Consider the following 20,928-nt stretch of genomic DNA (forward strand, 5'->3'; position numbering starts at 1 on the left):
AAATTATATTATCAACTTCTTAAAGGCAGGTGCTTTATATAGAACTTGCTCTAGTGCATCATAATACACACAATGGAAATTCAGGTAAAATTTGAGAAATGTTAAGCATAGCTCAATTCTTCTGCACTATGTAAGAAGGCTTTGTAACTTGTCTCCATGTCCAGTATGTGGATTCTGATCTGTCAAATGAACACTCCATGACAAATGCCAATATATTCATTAGTTCACTTCTTGACCTAGTTTCTTCCCAAGCAAATCACAAGTTCTTTGAGGATAGATACAGTTCATGAATCAAATGACATCTGCTATGTAAATGTATATGGCAAAGATGTACTAACAAAAATAAAAATAAATAAATAAATGTTGATTGTGAGTTGTATAAAAGAAAGTGGGACAAGTCCATTTCCAAAATTCATTGAAGAATCATCTAGTCTACATGCTAAAAATACAGATATCTAGTATTCTTATTTAGTATTTTCTTTACTTTTCTTTTTTTTCTTTTTTGGTACCGGGGATCGAACTTGGGTCCTTGCGCTTGTGCAGCAGGTGGCGAAACTGCTGAGCTAAATCCCTGGCCCTTTAGTATTTTCTTAATGTTATGTTTCTCTGTCCCTGATTTTAATTGAAGTCATGAGCTCAGAGAGCACACTATGAAATAATGCACCCATTGCAAAGTGACATGAATTAAAGGCTCTGCACCAGATGGTGATGTCTGTGCTACCCACTCATTTGAACATGAGGGGTGGTGGCTGCGATTCATACCATACCCAACATGCTTCCTGGTTGGTGAAAGAGAATTCAGTATATCAGTATTGTACCGTGTTCCGCACAAACCTCTACCACACCCAAATTCTGGAAGTCGTTGAACAAGAACAGGGCAAAGAGGAGGAGAATTTAGATAGTCATAGGATTTCATGACACATCAAGAACAGGATCCTTCAGAAATGAAGTAAGAAAGTACTCACAGGCTCTCCCCGAGGTCCATCATGCCCAGGTATGCCTGGGGATCCTGCTTCTCCCTTTTAATGATTTGATAAAAAGAAATAGAAAATCCATTTTCAGGTCTACTTAGTAAAATAATAGTATATTTTATTATATATTAAAGCATGCTAGACACAAACAGAAAAATAAAAATTACCTCTGGATTATTGGTACTTACTCTTCATGACATCAAATAACCTTTTCAGAGATTCATAAAGTGACCATGCAAACACTGTAAACTCATACATTAATAATTAAACTATAAATTCATTATCATATTATATAATCATTCTTCCCTTCAATGTGTGATCAGTGTTTTATATCAGTCCTTTTCATATTTATTTTCATTTTCATTTTCACTTTAAAATTCATCATCTTATTACACCTTGCCTTCCAAGGGGTGAATTTTTAAATCAAAATAAAACTATTATTCTGAATGAATGTAGTTACATATAGGTTATTACTTAAAATTGTCTGGCCCTTTATTTCAGTATCTACCTATTCAAAATAAACATCTATAATATATATTTTAGGTACCTACCTGTCAATACTTTTGAATAGTTTCAGTTACATACCTTTAAATTGCTATGCTCAAATTATTTAAGCATCTTATTTTATATTTACTCATTAGTACATTAAAATTTTTTCCCAAATGAATCGTCAGGATAAACAAACATATCTAACCTGTTAGCTATTAAAGCAATAAATATTAGCTGATTATAATGCTAAATGCACATTATTCACAGATTTTTCAAACCTAACAGTAAGGTGGTGGTTTTATTTCTGTCTAACCAGGAACTAAACTTGCCCTCCAGCAATTATGCAATACTTGTTTTCTATCAGAGATAATATTCATCATAGTTGAGAGCAAGAAAGTAAGTTAAACAGAAGCATTTTTGTATAAAAGTTTCAAATACCTGAGCTGAAATATGTACAAAGACAGAAGTCTTGGAATATAGTCATTAAAACATATTCTCACACTATTTTTCAGTGTCTCATATTCTAGTGAATTTCTAAAAACTGTAGAAGATGAAGCAGAGAAGAACCTATTAACCTCAGCTAACACAATCAGCACTAAGAAAGTATTCAGTCATATCAATTGCATAAGCCCTCATTCCCTCACTTTTATGAATTCCTGCATTTCATTAACATGGTGAAATATCAACCAAAGCCAAATATTTCATCTGTTCCATTTTTATTTACAAACACTACTGGAAAGCTGTAAAAGGAGCAAAGAATAATGTTTTCCTGCAAATTAACCAAACTGGAGGGAAGGAAACTCCTGTTGATTCAATGTTTCCGCAGTAAAGTTTATGAAAATGTCAGACAAAACAAAAAGGTATGGTGGGTCCACTTAGTGTGAAAAAAGTTTAAATATGCCTAGAAAATTAGAGAAAAGGGACATGTGAACTCCTAAATACTAAAGTGAAGTACTACAATAGCCTATCTGAACTCAAGTCTCCCACCAATAGTCAGAGAGAAACTTCCCAGTCTGTGGCTCTCAAACACAAGCCCTCAAACCATCCAGGGCACCTTCCCCATGTGGAAACTTCAGTATTCAAATGCCAGGTCCTGACTGTTGCCTGCTGAATCAGAAGCCAGAGAAGGAGGTCTAGGCAGCAATCTGAGTTCTCACAAGTCTTCAGCTGATTCTGACATAGCTATTTGAGAACCATAGCCTGATATAAGTCATTAGACCACTTAACTTCCCCTGCTTTCAAGTAGTACTGTTCCATGTGGCTTAGTGAGTGAACCTGCAGTTTAGATTTTCTATATATGGACTCAAGAGAGGAGGGTCATTATCAAAGAGTAGAAACAATTTGAGATTGCATAACTACTTGGTTTATGAAAATCTCTTTTACATCTCTATCCACTGACCTAACTTCTTACTTCACTCTAATTAGCAAGACTTTTTTTTAAAGTAATGAAACAGGCTGCGGCTGTAGTTCAGTGGTAGAGTACTCACTTAGGCTGCATGAGCCCTAGGTTCAATCTCCAGCACCATACCATATGCCTGTCATTTGAGCACAATACACACACACACACACACACCCCTGTCAAATTAGCAACTTTTGTCAGTAATGATGTTCTACAATTATTTGAGGATTTAATTTACTGTCATTCTTCCTATTTCTTGTTAGGAAAGAAAACTGGAATAATACAGAATTAGATGAACAAAATATAATCCATTTTTATAATCTGTTTCAGTAACTCTCAAATTCAAGCTTTAGCAGAATCTCCTGGAGCAGCCGCTGTTAAACTGTAGACTATGGTGCCCCCCCCCCCACAACTCCTGATTCAGGAGCTCTAGGGTAGATCTCTAGAATCTGGTTATCAAGTTCCCAGAAAGTGCTGATACTACTGGTCTTAGGACAACACTTTGAGAACTACTGATCTAGCTTACATTTCAAGATAGGGAATTACAGATGATTTCTGCTCCTCTCCATTATAAACTATGATGGCATTGTACCATATAGCTTTAAATCTAGCACTGAATTTTATGATGGCCAGGTTATTCAGCAGGTATCTTGCTATGTTATTTATATAAGTATTGTTTTTCTCACTTACACATTCAACAAAGTAGGAAATATCTTTAAATGAGGTTTTTATTTATTTTGTCAGTACACGTTTGCAGTACATGATGACTATATTCATCATGGGGAGTTGGTACATGTGCATAACACATATTCATTGTTCTCATCTCCTCTTTCCCGCCCCTCCCTCCCACCTCGCTCCATCTCTTGGTCCCTGTCCCATTTGTAAAAAATCTATTTCCCTGTTTGTTCTAAGGCACTTACTATATTTAGACTACCACAAACATAATGTAAGACTCTCTGTCCCCTTCCTTGAAATCATTAGAGTATGTTAAGCAAGGAGGAATGAATGACTCATTCTTAAATGCTCAGTTTCATGGGAAAAAAGAAAATGGGGAAATATCTGGAAATTTTCTATCAGAAGATTATGTAGGTCAGTTATCCCATGGTGATAGCTAGCAATACCTAGCTAGCAATCTTTAACTAGGAACCTTCTCTTCATTCCTTTCTTATATATATATTTTTCTCTTTTAGCTATAGTGGGAATTGAACCCAGGGCCTTCACACTGGGCCTCAGCCCCAGTCCATTTATTTATTTATGTATTTATGTATTTATGTATGTATGTATTTATTTATTTATTTATGAGATACTTTCTTGCTAAGTTACAAACTTTCCTAAGCTGGCTCAAACTAAGGATCTTCTTGCCTCCCCATCCCAGAGTGCTGGAATTAGAAAAATATATATAATTTAAGATAATTTCTACCTGGTTATTTCCCCTAATTTAAAATGCAATATACAACTAATCTGTGAAGTTCAGTATTATAACCAGACTTAATCTCATTCCTTTGTCACTTTCATGGTAGGAAAATCTGGTACAAATCAGTTTGTCTTATGCACGCAAAATTTTATATCATGGCTGTACCTCTAATACCTTTATCATTTTTATATTCGATTAAAAAATTCCTTCTTGATATAAAATAAGTGAAAAAACTGTCATGTTCAACATTATTCCTCAATCCAATTTCTGTATCTAATTTCAAAGTTGTTTTATGCTACAACACAGTTATTTCAAAACAGCAAATTTAACTAAAAACAGACATGTGAAACTTGCATTGCATATTTATTTGTTTCCATGCTGTGATCTTTGCTTCCTGCCCACAAATAAATAAGTGAAAGGATGGAGAGTAATTTAGATGCAGTCATAGCAATCAATGCTAAAGTCAGGTGGACAGTATGGTTTACTAACAGTGGAAACATAGTGTGAGGAAGGTCTTTACTTTGTTATTAAGGAAACACTTTCTTTTGATTTTGATCTTACTGCGTATTTTATCCTTAGTCTGTAAACAAATCTCTAGCATGCCTGAGGGTGTACTGAAGATGGAAGCCCAAGAAAGCTCCTCCTGGACAGCCAAATAAACCGGCACAGAGAAAGCATCACGCACAGAGGACTCCCAAGGCTGGGGCCCAGACTTCTTAGGAAGCTCACTGAACTCATGTGACTAAGTCCTTTAATCTCACTGAACATGAACTTCAGTGTTGAACTTCGGTGTTAAACCTCATCGATATCCCCAACTTCACAGATTTTTTTTCTTTTTTAGGAAAACAGAATAAGAGCTTTTAGTTCAGTTCTGTGCACTGAAATCCACTACCATCAATAAGCTGGGGTTTAAAAATCTTTATTGATGCATTCTAGGCTGAGTTATTTTTGAATAGCATATGTTGAGATACTAGTATAATTTAAGAATAATAGGGTCAGTCTTTACATTCATCTAGTTAAAAACTCATAAAAACAATAAAATCACCATTTTATCATCATTTTCTATATTTGAGGAACATTATTTTGGTATAAAACCATTTTTAAGAGTTTGGTGAAAGGAATTTTCTTAAAATGATGGCTACATGGTCTTAGACAAGTTTTTTAATTTCCCTGTTACTTGGTTATCTCATCTGGAAAAAGGCAAAGTTTTTTTTTTCAATTATAACCCAAAATGATTCATGACATTAATGATAAAATGCATACAATATGCTGAGAAAAGAACCAGGCATGTAATAAGTATTCAATAAATTAGATCTTTTGTTATAATCTTCCTTTTCCTATTTTTCATATCCAGCTTAAATACCATATTTCATGATTTGAACAACTCTCTAAAATTCTGACCCCTTTCCCTCCTATTCTATGCAAATTCCAATGTTGAGTAAACCAAACTGAAAGTTGTCTCAGACCTTTCTTTGCTTGCGTTTTAAGTATAGGGAAAAAATGTACTATGATCATAAAGCTTCAACTGGATTTTTTTGTAGCTTTTTATATTTTCTTCATCTTCTGTCTACCACATTTTCCACATATATGACAAGATTATGGTACATAAAAAATTTTATGATAAACAATTCCTTTTTTCCCTCCCTTCTTTCAACACATGACAACTTCCACAGTCTTAGAAAAATGAAACTCAAACCAACATACACTCGTCTATCCCGCTCTCCTATCACCATGTGATGGTGTCCCTCATCTAAGACAACCCTTTCCAACTCTGCTCAGTTTCTCTGGACTACCTAACAAAGATGGAGTTCCTTATCTCAATATAATTGCTCACTGGACATCTTCCCTGGGAAGCGCTACAGGAACCTAAAATGAACACATAATTTTTCTCACTCCTCCATCTTCCTAACACACCAGACCCTTCAATAAATAACTTCAGTGATTAAAGGAATTATAACTTTACTATATATAGAAAGGAGACACCACAGGACTAAGAAGCCTAATGGGCCACCCAAATTTTTACACTCCTGCCTATTCTTGGAGATCTAAATAAATATGAGATATTTTCAACTGAAAAAGAATTGGAAGACAATATACAAACAAAACTGCTAAAAGAAAAAACAGAAAATGAGAATCAAAACATTTGAGTAAAATTTCCTCACAAAAATAAACATAGAGCAGAAGAAAAATGCACCAAAATGCCTTAACCTGGGTCAGCAGACATACATGCATTTTCAGATGTTAAAAATTTAGAAATCAAAGACTCTGAAAGTGGAAAAAAGTAAGATACAAAGTATGAATCAAGAAGCAAATTACTTGGAAAAGAAAATACAAAATTATCTCAGGTATGATGAGTATGATAGTTAAAATATTAGTAGAAAACATGGGAGAATAGATTTAACTTAAAGTTAAGAAGGCATTAAGGAGAAAACTAAACATAGCCAATAACATGGAACCAATTTTGAAAACGAAAATGATAGCAGTAGAAGGCAGTGAAAGAAGTCTCAAAATTCCTGTGATTGAAGTACTTTAGACACAAATCAAACCAGTGTAACCAAAGTTCTATTTAAAATTATAATCTGTTAGCACCTTGTAGATTTAAAAGAAGCCCTAAATCTAAGTTCTGAACAAAAGTTCAAGGGTAACTGGAATTTTTAATTTGGATACATACTTAGATTGTTAGACTTTAAGTATAAAACTGTTCCAGCCTTCAGAACTTCTACACAAAAAGACAAAAGTCATTTACAAGAAAAGACCAGTCGGTTGGTATCAGCAACAAATATGACAGCAATGGACCAACATTTCTAAGAAATTCATGGGAAACAGTGAAAAACAGTAAGATGAGGGTTTTACAGTGGTCAAGCTATTATTCAAGTATCAAGAGTACAGAAAGGCACATTATAATAGTAGAACATAGGGAAGAATGTACTCACAAGCTCCTTGTAAGGAATATACTAGAGGAGAAACTTCATCACATTCAAGTTGTGACTTTGGAGAGAGCTAAAGGGGCTGGTAATGAGCACTAAGTAAAATTAACTGCAGATCTGCAACAAAGGTGGAGAGAGGGAAAAAAACAGTCTATAGATATCATATATAACAGAGTTGAACAAGATCAAACAAAAATGATAAGGAAAGGGGGAATAAGAATAAACTCATTAATATCCACATCATGGGGTGTCATTTAAATTTAGTGCAATGAAGTAGATGTTTAAGCAAGGCAAAAGGAAACTATGGGACTTTTAAAATGTACATGTATAAATGATAATCAATTTAGTATAGCAACTACTGTGACAAAAATATAAATCTTTCTAAATGCCAAAGATACTGATAATAGAAAGAAAGGGCAACCATTCACACTGAGAAACAATGAATCTATTATAACAAAATTATAACGTGTTCTAACAGAGGTAAGACCAAACCTATCAATGAATAAAAACAGATTAATTAATCTGATTAATCACTGAAGTTGTTTTAAATAGTGAAGACAAACTCTATACTTCATATAAGAGATACAAGTAAAACAAAGTTATTCAAGAAGTTAAAGCTAATAATAGAACAATGAGCAAAACTATAGCAAATACAAATAATCATAAAGAAGGTGTATAATCCTGTGATAAAACATGATAGAAGTAAAGTTATTAAAGGAGGCAAAAATGGTAATTATAATTCTAAAGCCACACTACAAAATGACATACTAATAATGAGTATACAACAAATAACATAGAAAGCACATTCATAAAACAGAAGATGGAAGGAGAAATAGGCGAAAAAGAACTAATAATAGAACACCTAGATAGTACTCTCCAAAATAGTACAAGAAATAAAAATCAACTATGTTAAATATCAAAAAATATTTATTAAAGTAGCTCTTAGGAATGCGTATTGAGTTTTGTGCTCTGAAAATAGGAATTTATTTTCTCATGTGCACAGAGAACCATTTCTGAAAATTGAACATATAGTAAGTCAAATAAAAAAATTTCAAAAGACCATAAAAAAGAAATTCTTCAAATAAGATTCTCTGGTACAGTGCAATAAAACAGGAAATTGGCAACAGATTAAATATAAAAGGCCCTCCAAACTAAAACAAAAAATTAAAACTCTTTAAACAATGCTTAGGAAAAAGTAGCAAAAACCAAAATTGCAGTATTTCTTCAAAAAAAACAATGTTAATGAAGACCTTGCACAACAGAATCAAGGGTATACAATTGAAGCAATAGTCAAAAATATTCCTTTACTACTTAAATCAGAAAAAAGTAATAATAGAATGAAAATAAATTAATTCTCAATTTGATTTTTTTTTTTTTTGCCTTTTGAGACAGGGTCTTGTTATGTACTTCAGGCTGATCTTGAACTCACTATGTAGCCCAGGCTGGCCTCAAACTTGCAGTGATCTTTCTGCCTCAGCCTCCCAAGTGCTGGGATTATAAGCATGTGCCACCACACTCAGCTCATTCTCAATTTTTTTTTTTGTACCAGGGATTGAACTCAGGACCTTATGCTGGTGAGGCAGGCAGTGAAATCCCCAGCCCTAATTCTTAATTTTTAAAGCTAGAAAGATACAGGAAAAGGAAGCAAAAAGGAAACAGAACATAAAAAGTTATTTTAAAAATCCATAAAATCAATAATTAAATTATAATGTTGGATATTTGAATAAAAACTCTACATAGAAAGCAGATGTTTTTATAAATTTATGGTATTTATGCTATCTGATTTCAAAACATTGTAAAATGATGATAAGCAAGACAGGGAGTGCGCCTTTGAGGAGAGGATGAAGGTATAGATTAATGGAACAGAATTGAGAATCTAAAAATAATTTCACACATATATTGATCAGTTGATATTTGACAATCCCCATAAAAATACAAATGACATTCTTAAAAGAACTAGAGATAATTCTAAAATTACTATAAAAACACAAAAGACCCAGAATAGCCAAAGCAACCCTGAACGAAAAGAGTAAGGCTGGAGGTATCATAATACTTGTTTACAAAATATCCTACAAATCCATAGTAACAAAAACAAGATACTTCTGGCATAAAAATGAAATAGAGTAGAGGACACAGAAACAAGCCCACAAAATTACAGTCATTTGATTGTTGACAAAGGAGCCAAAAATATACACTGGAGAAAAGACAGCCTCTTCAACAAATGATGCTGGAAAAGCTGGATATTCATATATACAAAATCAATTCAAATGACCTAAGTATAACTTTGAAAATGCTAGAAGAAAGCATAGGAGAAACACTTCAATGTATAGGTATACACAACAACTTCCTGAATAGGACTCCACCAGCATAGGAAATAATAGCAAGAATTTACAAAGGGGACTTCATCAAATCTAACAGCAAAGGAAACAACAGAGTGAAGAGACAGCCTGCAGACTAGAGAAAATTTTTGCTACTCTTCTGAAAGGAGATTAATATCTAGAATATATAGAGAATTTAAAAAACAATACCAGAAAACTTCAAAGAACGCAAGTAATGTACAGGCAAATAAACTGAACAAACACTTCTCAAAAAAAGAGTACAAATGCCCAATACATATATAATATCTCACTGTGGACATAATGAAGATCATCAAGAATAAAAAACACAACAAATACTGGCAAGGATGTGGGGAGAGAAGGAAGTCTTCTGTGCTGTTGGTGGAAATGTAAATTATTACAGCCATTATGGAAATCAGTTTGGAAGGTCCTCAGCCAGTTAAAGATAGAGCTATCACTTGAGCTAGATAAAACACTCTCTGATACATATGAATGAAATAAAGTCAGTACAGTAAAGAGATAACCTTCATACCCATCCCATCCATATCTTCACAATTTGTAGCAGTGAAGGTATGGAAATAGCTTAGGTGCCTGTTAACTATGAATGGATGAGAAAATGTAAAATATATATATATAGGCATATTGGTAGATCATAAAGAAAAATAAAATCATGTTATTTTCAGGAAAATGGATGGAACTGGAGAGCATGATGTGAAGTGAAATAAGGTCGACTCATGCAAATATCACATATTTTCTCCCATACGTAAAATCTGAAAATTTATTGAGAGAAGGATGACATAAAAGTAGAAGGACTTTTTAGAGAAGAGGCCAGAAATCAGGGGAGGGGAAAGGGTTGAGCAAGCAGGGTAATGGAGGGTGGAAATGATCAAAGTATGGTATATTCACACACATATGGCAAAATAAAACTCATTATTCTGTATAACTGTGTGTGTATATATAGAAATGTAATTCAATTGGAAATAATAGGCTTTAATAAATGGTGTTGTGATACCTGAATATCCACACAAGAAAAAGATGAACTTTAACTTTTATCTCACACTATACATAGAAATTACTTCAAAATAAACTATAGACAAATATCTAAACTAAGATTATAAAAATTTGGAAAATATTTAGAAAAGATAATGTTGTAAATATCACATATAAAGAGTGAACTGACTTCAAAATACTAAACACATTATTAGATCCATCCTTTGAAATATTGTCAGCTATGAAAAGGAATGAAATATTGATACAGATCAAAACACGAGTGAACCTTATTATAAGAGAAGTCAGTCTTAAAATCTGAGTATTTTATGATTTCACTTATGGAACATGTCCAGACTCGGGAATAGGGAATATGGAGTGACAGGAAGGACAGTGGTTGTCTAGGGCTGGATACAGAAGACAGAGGCTTGGAGGGAAATGAGGAATGCCTGATAATGGGTATGAGTTTTTCTTTGGGGTGATGAGAATATCTTAAAATTAAACTGAGGTGATGGTTGCATACCCTTTTACTCTACCCTGTAGTAGAAAACATTAAATTTATATACTATGTGGGTGAAGAACCCAGTAAGTAACATATATATATATATATATATATATATAAACAAAATTGTTAAAAGCAAATTAACTGATTTACACTTGTGATTGTATAAATATACACATTCTACACAGTTTACAATCAAAAAGGGATCGAAAGCTATGTTCAAATGAATCGACAGGAACCAATTCCTTATTGACACTTATTCTCTGCCAAGCACGTGCTGTTTATCTTACTCAGTCCTCACTATCCCATTCAATGGAGGTAACATTTACTCCATTCTGAAAATGGAGGAAGCTAAGGGTCAAAGAATTTGCCAAATGATATATAGTTAGAAAAAGTCATCAAAAGCTGAGGGTCTAATTTGGTTGTATTCTCTAACTTCTACTATCTTCAGAAAGTATAATACCATTTCTTGGAGTATATGGGTTTATACTAACAAAATACAAGGAAAAATTAAATTAATGCCTACTTTGCAGGTATAGAAGAATCTAATCAGATAACATCACTCATATGAGTAGAAACCATGATGGTTTTATTCTAACAAAAATCAATAAAATCTTTCTAACAAACAAGTGGGAAATGGAATCCAGTGGAACATAATTAACAAGAGAAAATCAAGCTCTTTAAAATAGGCTCAGTATTTTACATTTGGGTGTATTGTCTTAGAAAGTACTATCTGTAATTTTTGAAGAATCATAAGGAACTTTCAAATGGACATTTTTTCCAAAGAAAGAAAATAAAACTACAAACTACAACAATACGGTCTGGATTTCTGGGCAAGTTTGAGCATCAAAGAGCTGACCATTTGGAAATAGGATGACATCTTTAAATCTACTGCTTAACCAAGTGGCTCCTTTAGCTCTGATGAGTTCCACAAATCCTGTCCTGAGAAATCCAAATTGGCTTACACCAAGCCCACTGTGTGTTGGCTTGTTCTGCTGGCATAGTCCAGATACACTGACTTGGATATATACAGAAGCCTTGATGTCCTTTCATCTGCACCATAGAAAGCTCATCTCTATTTGATCTGTGGCAAATTAAAAGTGTTTTGTGTAAGAACATGATGGCGCCAAACCATCATCATGAGAATAAGAAATAATTGCCACTTTACAGATCCCTCTTGCTCTAATTCCCTTGTCTTCGTTCCATACTGTATAAGAGAAAAAGATATTTTAGGGGTTAGGGTAGACATTTCCCCCTGAAACCTCAATCCCTTGACAGACAGCTCTATGAAATCCTGCCTCTCACTCATCAAGCAAGCCACTTTGAATGGGTTATTGATCCTGAGCTTTTAACATTCCATGGTCGTATTCCTCACACAGTAGAGTTCATGATAAACTCAAAGGAAAATTAGTCATTTTTAAATTAGATTCAAAAACTTTCAGCTCTTTAATTTATCCTAATCCTCTATGTGAAAAATTATAGTATTGGTATATTCTTCTAAGTTTCACTCACAAGGTAAAGAAATTTCTTTCATTTTGTTTTATTTTAGTAAATACCTTGAAGCCAGGACTACCCATTACTCCATCTTTTCCATGTCTTCCTGGTTCTCCCTGAAAAATAAAACATGTATTTTTAATATATTTTTGCACTGATTTTTCTTTTTAAAGAGAGATACTATACTTTTTATTTATTGAAGGTAAAATACTTAAGAACTTTTTTCCCATCAAACTCACAGCACGTCCAGGAAGGCCAGGAAAACCAGCATTCCCCTTTTCACCTTTTGCACCCTGTATTAAAAAATAACATTTAAAAAATTATCATCATCATAATATTTTTTAGTTTTTAAACTTAAATAGGAAAGCTAGTAAGATAACTCATCATGGAGTGGCAGAATTGGTTGAATGGCAGATCGAGTCACCTCTATCACTTTGGTTAAGGCATTATTTTTATCAGCCCAGTGGGCACAATGTAAGACAATGAAAATGTGGATAGATGCAGAATTAATATTCTGAGCATCCAGACGCAGAAACTACATCTTGACAAAATTAAAAGGCAGTGGGTATTTTAAACACCAAGCATATAAGCTTCCCTAAGTGTGAGAATAGGAAGGCCCACAGCATAGATTCTCAGTGGACATGTTTTCAAGCAGCTACTGTCTCCAAGGAATCCTTCACAGTAATTACTGTTTAAATTCACAATAAAATAACACACACTGCATTCTTATAGAATACCTTACAGAGCAGTCACCAGACATTTCTCCTCTTTTTGCTCATTGTTTTAAATAAATCTCCTGAGAATTCTAAGGCTGAGCAGAGATGCAATACAGTGTACTATTTCCATGACATTAAAAGGTCAGTGTGGGTACTCTGATGCATGACCCATACTTCCCTTTTTGCCATAAAATCCAGGTGATCCTTTATCTCCTTTGGAGCCCATTTCACCCTAAAAGACAGAAGCAGAAGTACTAAATGTTAAAGAAAATGAATATTTCCTTTATAAGAAGAAACGACACAGATTATAAATAACAGACTTTAACCTGCCAAAATCAAAATAAAATAATTTAAAATATATCTACTAAAAGCCCTATATCACAGGCTTTATAAGGAGAAACAAGTACTGCATCAAGGCTTAGTTCAGGTTTTAAAGTTGAGAGAATTTATATATAGTATATTACACACTGTACTTGCTCATCCATTGTTAAATATGGTACTATAAAATTACATATTTATACCTGGAAACTTTAGAGAGATTTTTTAAAGTTTTATATAAATGGTTATATTAATTTGAGCCCAATAATTCACTTTAACATATTGCTATATTTATCTATTAACCTTTATTTAAAACACAATTATAATATAAACATATTTTCATTTTAATTAAAATATGGCATTGCTGAATTTAAAAGGAACAGATTTTTTCAACCTTTGATCCTGGTATCCCATGAAGACCAGAAAAACCAGGAAGTCCACGGTCACCCTGAAAACAAAACTGAAATTAACTAAAGGAACAAGGATTATAATATAGCCAACCCCACTCTTATCAAAATCCATTGGAAATGAATCTGCAACCAGTTAAATTTGTACCTGTATTAAATGCTATCTCTATGAAAGATTAATCCTCATTATCATGGTGTCTTTTGTGATTAGAGAAGGGAGACATTTTAGAGTTATAGGTGCCTCATCAGCAATCTTGATTCCATCCTTACAGAGTTATCATCTATTGTAAAGGAATTTAGGCTTTTAGAGGACCAAGACAATGAATTAATTAAAACAGGTTACAGCCAATATTTTCTGTTGACAGCCTTTAAGGTTCCATCCAGCTCAGTAAGGACAGACTTTGAACTGAAATCTCAACACATGCTAGGATTGTGTGGGTTTTTAATAAATGCTAATCTTATAAACTGTCGGTGGTAGATGTCTGTTCATATTGTGTCTACACACATGAAAACCCCTATTTTTCTCAAAAGAAAACATGAAGAAAATTCTAACCGATGGACATAGTTTATACTTAGTACTGTGAGAAATGTCAGATGCTGTTGTCTTAGCTTCAGAATGTTAATTGCAAAGGCACAGGAGAGAAACAATAACTATTATGGAAAGATCTGGAGCAAGTTCCTTTATCTTGACAAAGGAAAATATTGCATACATACAATGGTCTTAATTTCCATGGTGGAGGGAAGAGAGGAGGTGATCAGGTATTTATGATTGGTGTACTTTTTCTAAAGGTTTTTCATTCAAATGTTTTAAGGAATAATACAATTATTAAAGGCTTATAAAACCCTCCAAAGGCAATTCTTTTTACTTGAAAGTTCCAAATCTCTGCATTCAAAACACTAAAAATTCATGGCAACGTTGCACCCACACTTTCATTTTTCAACATTATCTGCTGCCTTCACACTATGAATGAAGAGGATTAACTTCTGAGACAATCCCAACACTCCTTCTCCACCTCCACTTCTAACAAGCACAAATCACTGTAACTTTTTTTCAGTGTTAGTTGTCAACAGTCATAGCTATTAATATTCATAGTTATGCCATAAGTATACTCTGATTACCTGCCTTCTCTTGCTCAAATGTTTATTTCTCTTAGTCAAAAAATGCTTTTTTAAATTTTATTGATTCCCTTTAAACTTACTGCTATATTCAACTTCAAACTCCCTTAAATTATCAAAATCACATTTAAACACAAATATATACATTGAAAATGTCCTATTCTTTAATAAGTCTTATTTGTTTCAGTGTGAGTTTGTTGTCTTTATAACTGTGTTTAGTCCTTTATTTAAGGGATCATCCAATGGCTTCCTGAGAAGGAACTGATGAGGGATACCTTTCTGGTATCATAAATCTTCAAAAATATCTTTATTCTAATGTCTTTATTCTATTACTATTTATCTATATTTCATGTCACATGTAGAGGAATAATTGAGAATTTTTCTCTTCAGACTTTTGAATGCTTTGCTCCCTTCTTGGCTGAAATATCATTAATGAGATGTTTGAAGTCTTTTTGATTCTTGATCACTTACACAGAGCCTACTTTTTGAGGCCAGGGTTAGAGGGTAGATTTTCCCCTCAGAAAGCTTACAGATATTCTTTAGGTTTGCAGATCTTGAAGGTTTATAAGATTATACACATCCATGGTGTAAAATCATACACTATGCCAGACACTCTATAGACACTCAACCATGCTCCAGTAAGCACCAAAGAAACTTACAGTAGTAATAAATATTGAGAAAACGGAATGCTGGTGTTTTGGGTTAAATATAGATTATTCCCCCCAAGCTCTCAGGTGTTCAGAGTGGGGCTTTTGGAAGGGGATTGTATCATGAAGGTGCCATACTCATCAAGGTGCCATACTCATCATTGATGAATTAATACTTAAAAGTACAGTGTTACTTTGGTTTACAAACTTAATTTGTTCTATAATTTTTGGGGGAAGATGGCTGCATTTGCATTTGTGTAGGAAAGATGGTCATGGTTGTGTTTGTCACCTGATGTGGAGTTTGTGAGCTAAAGCAAAATTCTGCTAAGTGAATTATTTGCAAACAGAAGCATTTGTGAACCAAGGTATTTCCAAGGTAAATATTCTTATAATAATTAATGAATTGAATAAAAATACAACATTTGGAAAGTTTTCCCACATATTCCTAACAAAGAATAATGAAGAAATCAAACTATGCAAGACAGAATGAAGCCAACACAACTTGTTGCTCACAAAACCAAAAATAGCAAATAAAAAAGTTGTAAAAGATGAATTTGTAAAGAAAAATTTATTTTCCATATTCTTAGTTTTGTTATGATGGCTAAGAAGTAATTTTCTTCATATATATTATTTTGATCAACATTACTTACAATTTCTGTTATCTTGAACAATACTCTGAACAGGAACAAAAAGAAAGATACCTTGAGGAGATCTCTATAATGAGCAAGACATCATCTATTGCAGGCTCAAGTGTGCAAAACTATAAACATTTGCTTGAGAAGAGAGTCCCTGGAATGCCTGGTCAAGAAAGGTCTCTTAAGGAATTGGTTCCCCGGAATTTACTTCACTGTGCTGCTCAACCATGCAAGCATTCAAGAGGCTGCTGCAGTCATGGCTCAAAGGGGACTAACTACTGCTTGAGCTGGCAGCCAACCTTGGTATTGTCCACATGATGTTGGTTTTACCAGTGTGCAGAATGCAAGAATGGGGACATGGAGGCTTCCACCCAAATTTCAAAAGAAGCCCTTGGAGGCCAGCAAATGTGCTTTATGAGGAAATACATAAAACTGTGACAGTGAAGTTGAAGGTGCAGTGGAGAACCCAGGAAGTTGGAGATGCCAGGAATGTAGATCATCTGCTGAGAAAAGCCAGAGGCAGTGAGCTGAGCCATTCCATTCCAAATGATAGGCTACATGTGCTACAACCACCAAGACCACAGGGATGGGGCTGCTCAATCCCTTCAGAGTTCACATCTGGCCTGGGTGCTGAATGTGTTTTTCCTGCTGGTTTTTGGTTTTAGTTTTATCCCATTCCTTTCTATTCCCTTCTTATTCCCATTGGGAATAGAAATATTTACTCTGTGCCATTGTAGGCTGAAAGTACTTAATTGTTGTTGTTGTTGTTGTTGTTTTTACAGGAGCTCACCACTAAGAGTTTGTCTTGAATCTCAATGGAGACTTCAGAGTTGGACTTTTCAGTATTGCTGAAACTGTTGAAATTTTGGCAACTGTTATACATGGACTAAATACATTTTACATAATGAGATGGACATGAGCCTTTTGGGGCCAGGAGCAGATGCTATCTATAATTTAGATTTAGAGTATCCCTCAAAACTTTCAGGTGTTCAGAGGTAGGGCTTTTGGAACATGATTGGATTATTCAGGGCATTATGTTCATCAGTGGATTGATCCATTGATGAATTCATAGCTAAATGTGCTATTAGGTGGCAGGGCCTGGTTAGAAGAGGTATGTGACTGGGAGGCATGCTTTTGGGGGGTTACTTCCTTCTCTGTTTCCTTACTTCACTCTGCTTCCTGGCTGCTATATGGTGAGCATATTTCCTCTTCCATGAACCTCTACTGTATTTCTGCCTTGGAGCTGGTCAACCATGCATGGACTAGACCTCTGGTACTGTAAGCTAAAATAAATCCCTCCTCCTTTAATTTATGGGAATTGGATATTGTGTCTCAGCAACAGTGAAAGGGATTAATATAGCTGTTGTTATAAACTGACTATTATTTGCTGTATTTGACAAGGTACTATTAAATGTATGCATTAACAAAAAATTGGCTAATTTGCAAGTAGTTAGTAAAAAGAATGAATCACATCAAAATACTGTAATTACAAGATATTTTTTCACATCTCTAACAGGTAAATAATAGAACTGGAGAATGGCTTTAAAAATTAAAAGTCCAAAATCTTCAGGCCAGTGCCAAAGAACTGGCATCTGGGCCAAGTAAGCAGAAACTCCTTATCACCAATAAATTGAAGAGGTAGGATCCTGAAAACAGACTCAAAACCCCAAAGCTAATTACACCTGGAAGGCGCTTTTGAGAAGTAGTCATTTCCTAAGGGTTTTGAATACTGGCAATAAAGCTACTTGCCATAAGCAGTTTATAAGCATCAACTCAGGAATCAACCTTAAAAAAATAGAAAATGAGAAGACACTTAAACAAGATGCAACCCCCACAGACTTTCAGCTCACCAAAGGCAAGCCCCAGGGGCAATGAAGTAGAGCAATCTGAAAGCCACCCACCTGAACTCTCTGAAGTGGTAACAACAGAAGTAACAAAGTAGATGAATGAGGCTCTAGAAAAATTCAAAGCAGAAATAATTTCCTGGATAACCACAGAGATGGTGACCAGAATGAAAGATACAGATAAAAAAACAGAAGAGCTCAGGAATGTGATGGAAGTCATGAATGCCCAGCACAGGAAAAAAATGGAATCCATGAAATGGATTCAAATAGATATCCAGATTAAAAACTCCATTGAAGGTATACACTGAAGAATGAGCCAATGAGAGAACAGAATATCACATATAGAAGACAAGGTTGCAGATAGCAATCAGGAAAAGAGAGATTTCTCAAAAATAGGAAGGGACCATGAAAAATAAATCTAGCAGCTGATAGATGATGCAAAAAAGAATAACATAAGATTGATTGGAGTCAATGAAAAAGCAGGAGATAATGCAAATAACAAAAAGAAACTGTTCTCAGAAGTAATGGCAGAAAACTTCCCCAAGAGAGAAAAAGAATTTGACATACAAATAACTTAGGCATATAAGACTCCAATTAGCGTTGATCAAAAAAAAAAAAATCTTGCCCAAAGCATGTAATAGTCAAGATTCCAGAAATTCAACACAAGGACAGAATATTAAAAGCTGTTAGAGAAAAGAAACCAATCAGGTATAAAGGAAAGCCCATCAGAATCACAGAAGGCTTCTTAATACAAATTCTCAAGTCTAGGAGAGCTTGAGTGAAGTATTTCAAACCCTAAAGGAAAACAACTTCCTACCCAGATTGATGTACCCTGTAAAACTATCCTTCAAAATTCATGGAGAAACAAGATACTTCCGTGACAAAGATCACCTGAAGAAATTCATGACCACCAAACCAGTACTCCAAAGTGCTCTGAAGGATATTCTAGAAAGAGACAGTAATGATTACAACTCCATGAACCCCCAAAAAATGAATCCACTGGCAAGGCTAAAAATTAAACAGAAAAGGAAAGAAGGAAGCCAATAGCAGGAAAATAACATGACAGAGATAAGAAAATACATATCAATTATAACCATCAATATTAATGGTCTGAATTCACCAATCAAAAGAAACAGACTGGCAGAATGGACAAAGAGGCAAGATCCAACAATATGCTGCATACAAGAAACACATTTAATTGAAAAATAAATTCACAGACTGAAAGCCAAAGGATGGAAACAATATTCCATGAGTCAGGAAACTGGAAAAAAGCAGGAATACCTCTTCTATTTGCAGACAAAGTGCACTTCAAGCCAAGACTGATTAAGAGAGACTAAGAAGGTCACTACATTCTTGTAAAGAGAACAATCCAGGAGGAAGAGATAACAATTCTAAATATATATCCACCAAATAGCAGCACACCCAACTATACAAAACAAATATTAATGGACATGAAAAATCATATAAGCACTAATTCAGTTGTAATGGAGGACCTCAATACCTCACTGTTACAAATACACAGATCAACTAGACAAAAACCAAAAATGAAATATTAGTATTGAACTAAACTTTTGAACTAATAGACATAATAGATGTTTACAGAATGTTCCACTCCACAACATCAGAATACACATTCTTCTCAGCTGCACATGGGACTTTCTCCAGAATAGACCATATAGTAGTTCATAGAACATGCTTAAGTAAATGGAAAGGAACTGAAATAATCCCATGCATATTATCAGACCATAATGTAATGGAATTGGAAATCAATGGCGAAAGAAACCACAAGAACTTCATAAACACATGGCAATTAAATAACACCCTCATGAACAACCAATGGGTCACAGACTAAATTAAAAAAGAAATCAGACAATTTCTACAATTAAATGATAATGACAGTGTGTCATACTGGAATTTCTGGGATGCAATGAAAGCAGTCCTATGAGGGAAATTTATAGTGGTGAATTCCCATATCAGGAAAACAGAGTGGGCTCAAATAAACAATCTAATGTTGAACCTCAAGTTTTTAGAAAAAGAAGAGCCAGTCAAGCCCAAAGCTCATACAAGGGAGGAAATTATAAAAATCAGAGCAGAAATTAATGCAATGAAGAATAGGAAATCAATACAAAGAAGCAATGAATCAAAGAGTTGGTTCTTTGAAAGATTAAATAAAATTGACAAACCCTTAGCCGACCTTATCAAAAAAAAGGAAAGACTCAAATCCATGCCATTAGGAATGAAAAGGGTGAAATCACAACAGATTCTCCAGAGATCCATAAGATCATCAATACCTACTTCGAGAACCTGTATTCTAATAAGATAGAAAATACAGAAGAAATGGACAGATTCATAGATACATATAAAATACCAAGGCTGAATCAAGAAGATATAAAAATTAAAAATAAATCAATATCAGCCAATGAAATTGAATATGTAATTTAAAAACTACCACCAAAGAAAAGACCTGGCCCTGATGGATTCACTGTTGAATTGTACAAGAAATTTAGAGAAGACCTAATGCTGTTACTCATCAAACTCTTTAATGAAATTAAAAGGGAAGCAACACTCCCACATTCATTCCTGGAAGCAAGCATTACCAATTCCAAAACCAGAGAAGGATCCAACCAGAAGTAAGAATTACAGGCCAATCTCCCTAATGAATATAGATGCAAAAATCTTCAACAAGATGCTGGCAAACAGAATGCAGCAAATCATCAAGAAAGTTA

General features: G+C 34.2%; 1 protein-coding gene across 2 annotated transcripts in view; it reads right to left on the bottom strand.

The window, feature by feature from the left end:
- Positions 1 to 20,928, bottom strand: part of Col21a1 (collagen type XXI alpha 1 chain) — a 246,373-nt gene that overhangs the window by 57,489 nt on the left and 167,956 nt on the right. For both annotated transcript variants that reach the window (XM_087196008.1, XM_087196007.1), the window contains exons 12-16: positions 13,948 to 14,001; positions 13,412 to 13,467; positions 12,759 to 12,810; positions 12,582 to 12,635; positions 966 to 1,019 (exon numbers count right to left, since the gene is read on the bottom strand). In XM_087196008.1, the coding sequence (XP_087052134.1) occupies positions 966 to 1,019; positions 12,582 to 12,635; positions 12,759 to 12,810; positions 13,412 to 13,467; positions 13,948 to 14,001 (270 nt within the window). The remainder of the gene's footprint in view (positions 1 to 965; positions 1,020 to 12,581; positions 12,636 to 12,758; positions 12,811 to 13,411; positions 13,468 to 13,947; positions 14,002 to 20,928) is intronic.

The sequence above is a fragment of the Heterocephalus glaber genome, unplaced genomic scaffold (genome assembly GCF_053883595.1).
Source record: "Heterocephalus glaber isolate CG9 unplaced genomic scaffold, H.glaber_assembly_v1.0 deba00001610, whole genome shotgun sequence".
NCBI lineage: Eukaryota > Metazoa > Chordata > Mammalia > Rodentia > Bathyergidae > Heterocephalus > Heterocephalus glaber.